At 34.1% G+C, this 8786-nt stretch overlaps 1 protein-coding gene across 1 annotated transcript; it reads right to left on the bottom strand.

The window, feature by feature from the left end:
* Window positions 1–699: 699 nt before the first annotated feature.
* LOC134245122 (protein ILRUN-like) lies at window positions 700–6348 on the bottom strand. Its single transcript, XM_062727380.1, has 5 exons — window positions 6095–6348; window positions 3784–3944; window positions 3395–3592; window positions 1654–2018; window positions 700–1234 (listed from the first exon to the last, which is right to left on the bottom strand). Exons 1-5 carry the CDS (start codon window positions 6250–6252, stop codon window positions 1175–1177), a joined length of 942 nt encoding a protein of 313 aa, XP_062583364.1. The 5' UTR covers window positions 6253–6348; the 3' UTR covers window positions 700–1174.
* Window positions 6349–8786: the final 2438 nt, after the last annotated feature.

Genomic DNA, 8786 nt, shown 5'->3' with positions numbered 1-8786 from the left:
GCTAATCTATCTCCAACCAAGCATAAGCCCTGTGATGACCTAACTTGTATGGATGAAGCATTTAGGGATGCACACTAGGATTGGGTCAGACAGTGGGTCTTACTCGCATTTTCTTAAGATGAAAAAGATTTGTTTTTTGATTAGATCTACTTGTAAGTAATATTGCAAGCTACATGGATCACACTTACATAAATGTTGCATCAAGAGATGCATCAATCCTTTTCTCTAAAGTTCTGGGTTATGAAGTAAAAACCCCAGTCATTCATAAAATGAATAAATCATTATAATTTAACGTTTCAAAATAAACAACATAATAAGAGACAGGCAATCTGGATACATTTTCTTTGTCTGATATGGAAAAAAATTGTAGCATTTCAAATTAAATTTTTAAAAACAATTTTTCATCTTGTTTATTTACAAATTATGTCCAGAAACACCTTATTTGACCATCCTAAGCCTGTAAAGCATCATTAAAGGAATTTGTTTCTCAAATTTGATTAATCTGTCGGCACCTTTCATTTACTAGATCTTGACCTTAAATTATACCTAGAAATTTCATTCATGTATTTTATTTGGAAACTGAGGTACAGCAAGGATGGGATAACTCGTGTTGAATGAAATAACTTAAGCTTCAATAAAGCTTCATTACAATTTTAACATAGTTTTGTTTGACTTAAAGAAAACAAGGCAATAGATAAATTAACAATTTTGCTTCTCGGTCAAGAAGCTTTTATTTCTTTATCAAAATCCAACAAAGGTTTCATTTTCATGCATTTATACAATGTATTGTGTACTTAAATACAAAAAGCCAGGATCCACAAGATTATTATGTAAAACAAAATAAAACATTTTATTCTGGTTAAAAGCCCCTATTAGTTCTGGTTGAAAACTGAACATTGTATAAAATACTGACACTGTAGGTTTAGAAATTACAAACTCTTACATTTCCCAATAAACATATAACAATTAATGGAGAAATTCAACTTGTTTTTGATACCTATCGTTGATATGTTCAGACTTTTTACACTTACCATCATCATTTCCATAAATACAGAATATAATCTATCATGTAGACACTGAAATAAGTCCTGTCTTTGTGGTGTAGTCATTGAGTCCCATTTTCTGTGCGAGTCACAGTGTCACTTACACTTGTAAGAAATTCATTGAGTCAATGCTAAGAAATGTCTAATTCAGATGTGGAATCTTGGAGATCACAGGATTTATCTGGTTGTGTCTGAAAAAATAAATCACAAAATCATAAAACCAGCAGTTACATTGTAAGGTACATTACTTCAAATCTGTTGATTTTCCTATACAAAATATTCCTGGTTCCACTGTTCTATTAATTAACTTTAACAAGGAAAATTACCCCTGAGGATAGGGTTGGGTCACAATGGGGGATGAATTTTTTGTTTAAAGATTTGTATAGAAATCTTTGAACGTTGGCCTTCCTTCAACCTCACTGAATAAGCTCTAAGACTTTTTATCTGTATCATGGAAAATGTTTTAATAATCATAGAATTTTTATTTCAGAATTATTTAAACATTTATTTTGTTTTTCAATTCTTCATGAAAGATAAAACTTTTAAGATCTATTCATAATCAATTATTTAAAAAAACTGTGAAATTAGATTGACTTCAGTTAAATCTTACCTGAAAGAGTGAGCATGCAGCAGAAAAACTATTTGTGACTGAAGAAGTCATCTGTTGAGAATACGGACTTCCTGCCATGGTAGAAGCTGGACTGAGTTGTGCAGCAAACGGACTTCCTGACTGTGCGGTCATCGACGAATTAGGAGACATATTACTGACAGGACTTCCAGGGAATGATAAGTGTTGTGGAGAAAAACTTGGTCTGGGGATTTCACTAATGTTACTTTTCACAGGGGAAGCAAAAGGATTTGGTAAAGGCTGAGCATGACTAGAATGCCCTTGTGAGTCTGTTCCAAATTTGGACATTTTTTGTGTTATATCTAATAATCCTCCAACATCTACCTGAATAATCACCCATATCACATCTGTAATAGAGAAATAAAATTATTCATAGATATTTACTCTGCCATTATTTATTTCCATTTACGCATAAATTTAGACAGAGTCGGAGGGTGGGGGTGGAGGTTATCAATGCAAATGTAGTCCAGGTAGGGCTTACAATAACTTGAAAAGGGACTTTTTAACAAAAGAAATAGCCCAACCTAGAAAATGTCCATTCTCAAATCTACCAATTAAATTGTTTTTCACAAATTAATCACATTCAAAATATGTACTCTTTGTATGAATAGTCAAAGGGTTTTATTCAAAGTCTACTTTGATTTCCAAAAAAAAAACAAAACAAGAGGCCCAAGGGCCTTGAAGCGCTCTTCTGATAAATTATACAATCTATCCTAAGACAAATGACAAAGTTTGATGATTCTTAGCAGTTAGGGCTATAAAATACTATAAGTAGGTCATGGTGACCTGCTTTTTGATTGAAATTTTCTGAGGACACAAGATGCATTAATTGACAAAGATTGATGATTCTAAGTCAAAAAGTACTTGAGATATTCAAAAGTGGGTCACACACACAGTGACCTACTTATTGGTAAACATTCTCCGAAAAACCCAAGGTGCATAAACTGACAAAGTTTGACAATTCTAAGCCAATAAGTACCCTAGAATACTTAACTATAGCCATAAATGTCACAAGTAGGTCACTGTGACCTATATTTTCATTGTGACATTAAGTTGATGTTGTTTGTGGACCCAAGATGCACCAATTGACAAAGTTTTATGATCATAGGCCTTAAAGTGTCGAAAATATGCCTCCAAATCAATTTGAAAACAAAAGCCTGTAAAATTTAAAAAGTAGGTCACTTTTTTGTACATGATGTCAAGTCCTGAAGTGCATCAACTTACAAGATTTGATGATCCTAGTCTTTATAGTAAGCAAAATATCAACGTTTGTAATAAGTGTAAATTTTGGTCAACTTTGAAGTGACCTTGAGACTTTGCCCTTTGCCCCAGGGTCATGCCTTGAACAATTTTTAACCTTCAACATATCCTGACCCTTGTATGTAAGTTTGGGGAAAATTTTTTCTGGAGAAGAAGATTTTTTAAACCAGTACTTTTGGTTTTATTTTCATGATTATCTCCCCTTGTTTTAGGGTCCCACCCCTAGTTTTAGTATAAATGGTAGCCCTTGGGCCAAGGATACCCTGTGACAAATTTGACAATAACTGGCCATGGGGTTCTTGAGTTATGGCCAATATTCTAAAAAGTTAACGCACACCGCAAGACGCACAAATGGCCATAGCATATTAAACATTTCTTACACTATTTTTTTTTCCTCCATGAGACAAGAAACTAGACTATAAAGCATTTTTATCTTACACACTTTTCAACAAAAAAGACTTACCTCCAAAAAACATTCCTGTGGGTGTGGATAACCTCCACTGACTCTGGTAAACACCTGTATTGGAGGGACTGTGCATTTCCACACTTACATCTGTTACCTGTCCAGGTAGTAAAGCATCCACAATGGCCCGATCTGTGTTACTTAAATTGTCCCCTGTACAGTACCGTAGATTACAGCCTGGCGGCCATCTGTCATCTCCTGTAGTATAACGAATGAAAGTTGACAACTTTTATTGTAAATAACTGAAGTCGAAAATATATATTAAAGTGTAATGCTCTTTTAACAGTCTTAAAAAAGAAATACATTTACATGTATACAGCCAAAATCATAAAAATGGTTAAAATACTCAATTGCTATTACTGACTAAAGTTTGTGATTTGTATTCTCACCTGAGTTTTGTATTCTCCATGTTTTGGTAAATGTGGTGTTAGGAGGAACAGCCTCCCCCTCCCCAATTGTAACATCCTTAATAAACTTCATACATGGAACCTGCAGCTGCACTGTTGGCTGGTCATAATCATAGTATGAGCATATAGCTGCCTGTAAATTCCTACAAAGCATTTTTTATTACTTAATAAAATGCAATTACAGACACATAAAGCATGTGTTGAGAATTTTAATTACTTTAAAATACTCAAGGATATACATGTATATTTGAATTTGAAATATGCATGCTATTCATTTACTGGGTATGAAAATCACAAAACTGTGTAATCCTATTTATAATTTAACAGGATGACAATATAGATGATAAAGGTAGTCAAAATAATCTGTCTCGGGACAAGATTTCACCATGTTAAACTGGGTCCATAGGGCATAGGACATTTATTTTAATTGTAACAGGAAAGGAGAAATTGTATGGCTGGATTGGAAATCGAACCTGGAACCCCTGCATCACTAGTCAGGTGCTCTACCAACATAACTATCCAGATATGCACGGCCCAAACCATTAAAGGTGTTCTTTTTTAACATCTATTGGGCTATAAATAAGGGTTGGTCACGAGAATCAAATTCCATAAATCAGGCTTTTATGGTAAATTTGATCTCATACCAACCAGTATTTATAGCCTTTTAAAATGATACCTTATTAGTATAATAGAATTACTTACATAAAAAAATTTTAATTTGCAACTTCATAACATTGAATTCTCCAAATGTGGTTTATTATTTTTTTTTGTCAAATTAGAAAGAATTATAAATTACAAAACTACTTAAGATATTCAATAAATAAAGCCGTATGTTCTAAATTAACAAAACTGAGAATTTCTGCACATCCTTTAGAAACTGAAGTAGGCAGATATTCAAAGCCTTGTATCCCAAAAGAATCTGGTTTTTGTCACTATTGTAAAACTGCTGTAGAAAGTGAAACACATTTCATATGTGACTGTCTCTTAAGTTATATAAAGATTTGCAAAAAAAGTACTGTTCTTCCAACATCTGTAATTTAAATGATAACATGTTGAAAGAAAATCATTGTAAAGTACTGTGTAATCCTGACAATGCTTGACTTCACTGATCCATACACTTGCATGTATGTATGTATTTTATTATTTGTCTTTTGTATGCAACATGGTTGTATGCCAACATGTTTGGTGAATCAATAAAGAAATTGAATATATTTACATTTGTGACTTATTCATCATGTTCATACAATGTATTTTATATTTGCCTGATTATAACGTCTACTGTGTGAAATATTTTATTTATCTAACTCAACAGCATTTATGTAATCCATTGAATGTGCGTCAACCCTGAGAAATTTTACAGCGAATGTTTATGACGTTTGAGGAACCTGTATTTATACGGTTTATATAGATATGCATTGCTTTCTGCGGTGTTATATAAAGGAAAACATTTTCAAATGTAATTATATAAAGATAGACCATTCTATCCAGTATCTAACACTAGGATAGTACATGTAATTGTCTCAATATTGTGTGCCATAGATGTATACAAAGTTGAAAACAGCCTGTCATTGATCCTCATCGTTAGATAGAATGTTCTATGGTTATGTAACGGTTTATCACGTACTATTTTACTTTCTGGACTTATAGTCTTTATAGTAATCCATTGAATGTGCGTCGACGCTCGTAATTTTACATCTAATGTTTACGCCTGGGCGAAGAGAAAATGTATTACTGCACATTCATTCTTTAGAATTTTTTGCTTTCAGTAATTTTATATATCACTTAGCAAAGTTGCATTTGCAAATGTAAATGTATATACAAAAACTTTACTCGCCTTGATTAAATGGATACATATTGAAGATAAATTGTAAACGTAACTTTTGTGTGCCTTTCAGACTGTTCAAAGTTTTTTTCAGTATTTGTAACTTACATCCTCATCGTTAGATAGAATGTTCTATGCGGTTATGTAACGGTTTATCTAAGTTAAAACAATAGAAGAGTTTGCGCTCGCTCTAACGGTCGCACCATCAACATATTAGTTGAAAATATATTTTATTCTGGACTTAAAGTCTTTCAGCAATTTAATAATTTACTGCCAGTCTTAAGAGAAATTTCTTTACTAGGACTAAAAAAGTGAAACAATAGGAGAATGAGCTGTTGAGAGTGGTTATGCCTCCAGGCTCCTAGTATTAATTTCACATTTTGTAGAACAATGCGTAAACAGATTTTGATTTTTTAAATGGAAGTCCTGAAAAAGATGCTCCATGCAAACTTGGGAGCTACCAACACTCACCAGTTATTCATATCAAGAAAAAACGCACATCCTGCTGGATTCAATTGGTTTGGTTCTAGTAATTTCTGAAATTCCGAGATCAAAACTTCTTTATCAGTTGTTCCCATAGAGCTGAACTGCTGAAGCAGTTTACCCTCCAGCTCATTATCAACATCCATCTTGATATTTTCAACCAAAAGAGTCAATATGAAATCTACGACATCATTATTTTTGTAGTTTCGAAAGTAGAATTTAGAATCGGATGACGCTGGAAATTTTCAAGCGTGCATAAATGCTTAAACCAAACATAAGCGGATCCTATTTTCCCGGATTTGTTGCTCCAGTGACTTCCGATTATAAAAGGTCAGGCGAGACTTGCTTAATATTGTACAATTTCCCCCGATAACTTGTGAATGAAGTTTTGCTACATAGGCAAATTTCTCACAAAAAATATTGCACATAAATTAATTACGGGATATTTGTAGATATTTCTAATTCTTTATAGCTATTTAGAAATGTTATTAAAGAAATATGTCCATACATATTTTTATGTTTGTTCACCCCCCAAGTCCTGATTTTAGTAAATGTTGCAAACGGTCTATATATAATCTTTTAACATTCATTTTAATTTATAAGCAATAGTGAAGTTGAAATATAAAGAAACAAGCAGCAAATGATGATTTGTTCGTGTCTAGAAAACTTTGCTCAAATTGTTTTACTTGGATAGCTTCAGACAACGTCGCAACTAAACAGTTACACAGACACTCACACTGTATTTCATAAAGTGGCAGGAATACACCATCTCCAAATCTACCTGTCAGGAGCAAACTATAGGAAAGCTGTTGTCATCAGAGAAAGATGGAGACGGAGGGACGATGGAAAGGGCATTCTAAGCAGGTGCTAAGGAAACAAACCACCTCCATCTCTTGAACCTCAGACATCAGACAGACAGTGTTTCAGTAGCTGACCTAAACATAATCATTGAACCACCACAATTCAAGAAATTGTTTTTGCAATACAAACTCTAAAAAAGGAAAACCCTCTGGGTATGACAACTTTTAAAAATGCAGAACTATTTAAAACAATTTTCAATGACATCATCAATTCCCCTTACTAATGCATGCAATTACTAGTACCTTCAGCACCAGCATACGAAGTTTAAATCTCGATTCTATACGCAGGAACATGCGTATGACGTTCTCCGTATGAACAATTTTTAAAAACAAAGTCATTGACAAACAAGTTGCTGATACAAGAATTTTAGCAGTCTGTTAAAGTCATCATTAGTTCTGAGGTCGATACAATGACCTTGTCAGCATATACAATTTATTATTGAGTCAAATGCTGACCGACGTTTTTCATATAAATAATTGTTAGGCCAATTGATTGTACACGGATTATTTTCGTTATTTCCCGATCATGACATTGAGCTCACGGCAGGTGTGACCAATCGGCAGGGGGATGTTAACTCCTCCATGGCACCTGATACCACCTCCGATGTTTTGGAGGTCTGTGTTTGATTTGCGGCCTATCTTGTATTGTTTAATGGACTTCTGAGCTCGAATACTGTCTTTTATTTCCATATATTTCATCTGGAAAAACAACACCATTCCAGATGAATGGAATCATGGAGACACCATTAAAATATACCAACAAAAGGCAACCTGAATGACAGCAACAGTTGGCGAGGAATAACACTTCTTTCCATCCCAAGTAAGATTATGGCTAAAATCATCATCATCAGAATATCCTTAGCTGTAGATATCCAACTGCGTGAAGAACAAATAGGGTTTATGGCAGGGCGATCGAGGATGTATTCATCAAAAATTTACACTAACATCATTGAGCAGTGTACAGAATGGCAATTATATGAATTTCATTGATTTCGAAAAAAAGTCTTTGACAGCATTCATAGAGACAGTCTCTAGAAAATTGGGCAGTCATATAGACCTATAGTATACCTCAACATCTAATAGATGTCATCAAGTGTTTTTATGTCAACTTTAGATGTAGAGTTGGAAACACCAGCATTCAGTTTGATGTCAAAACAGGACTGAGTACTTCAAGGCTGTATGTCATCAATACTATTCATCATGGCCATTGACTGGGACAGGTCATGAAGAATGCAACATCTGCCATTCCGAGAGGCATCATGCAGATGTGGTACATTAAAAGACTAGAAGATCTGGACTTTGCTGATGATATAGCTTGTTTTTCAAACTCCCTCCAGAACATTAAAAAAAAACAACAACAAAAAGCAGGCACCACAAATTAAATATATAGGAATCATTGGACTGAAGATCAGCACCAAAAAGACAGAGGTCATGACCCTAAATTTAAAAAAGCTACAACTGTCAAGGGATGAAGGTGGAAAATCACATTCTTCCATGCAACACCTCTATATACCCTGGTAGCAAAGTAACAATAGGTCGACAACAGAGAGAGACTATCCAACACAAGAGCAGCATTCAACAACCAACACACTAACTGGATAACAAATCAGTTAACAATAAGTGCAAAGTTAAATCTATACAATAGCTGCATTCTACCTATCCTCTTGTGTGGATAAGAGTGTTGGGAGAATGACAGATAATGACGTAAGCAAGCTGTTTACATTCCATACAAAGTCCCTGAGAAGGATCCTAAGAATATTTTGGCACATCAAGAAGACATGGCCACAATCACGATCAATAAACCCTGGAACTGTCTTGGT

The sequence above is a fragment of the Saccostrea cucullata genome, unplaced genomic scaffold (assembly GCF_032062105.1).
Source record: "Saccostrea cucullata isolate Sc308-1 unplaced genomic scaffold, CSIRO_AGI_Scuc_v1 ctg53, whole genome shotgun sequence".
Lineage (NCBI taxonomy): Eukaryota > Metazoa > Mollusca > Bivalvia > Ostreida > Ostreidae > Saccostrea > Saccostrea cuccullata.
The sequence above is the reverse complement of the archived record's forward strand: the minus strand, read 5'-3'. Positions and strand labels throughout refer to the sequence as shown.

Excerpts from the sequence above, each read along its gene's own strand:
- LOC134245122 (XM_062727380.1), bottom strand. The coding sequence starts at position 6,252 with ATGGATGTTGATAATGAGCTGGAGGGTAAACTGCTTCAGCAGTTCAGC. Across the intron at positions 3,593-3,783 it reads ATGGAGAATACAAAACTCAG|GAGATGACAGATGGCCGCCA; the intron begins GTGAGAATACAA and ends GTTATACTACAG. Across the intron at positions 1,235-1,653 it reads CTGCATGCTCACTCTTTCAG|ACACAACCAGATAAATCCTG; the intron begins GTAAGATTTAAC and ends TTATTTTTTCAG.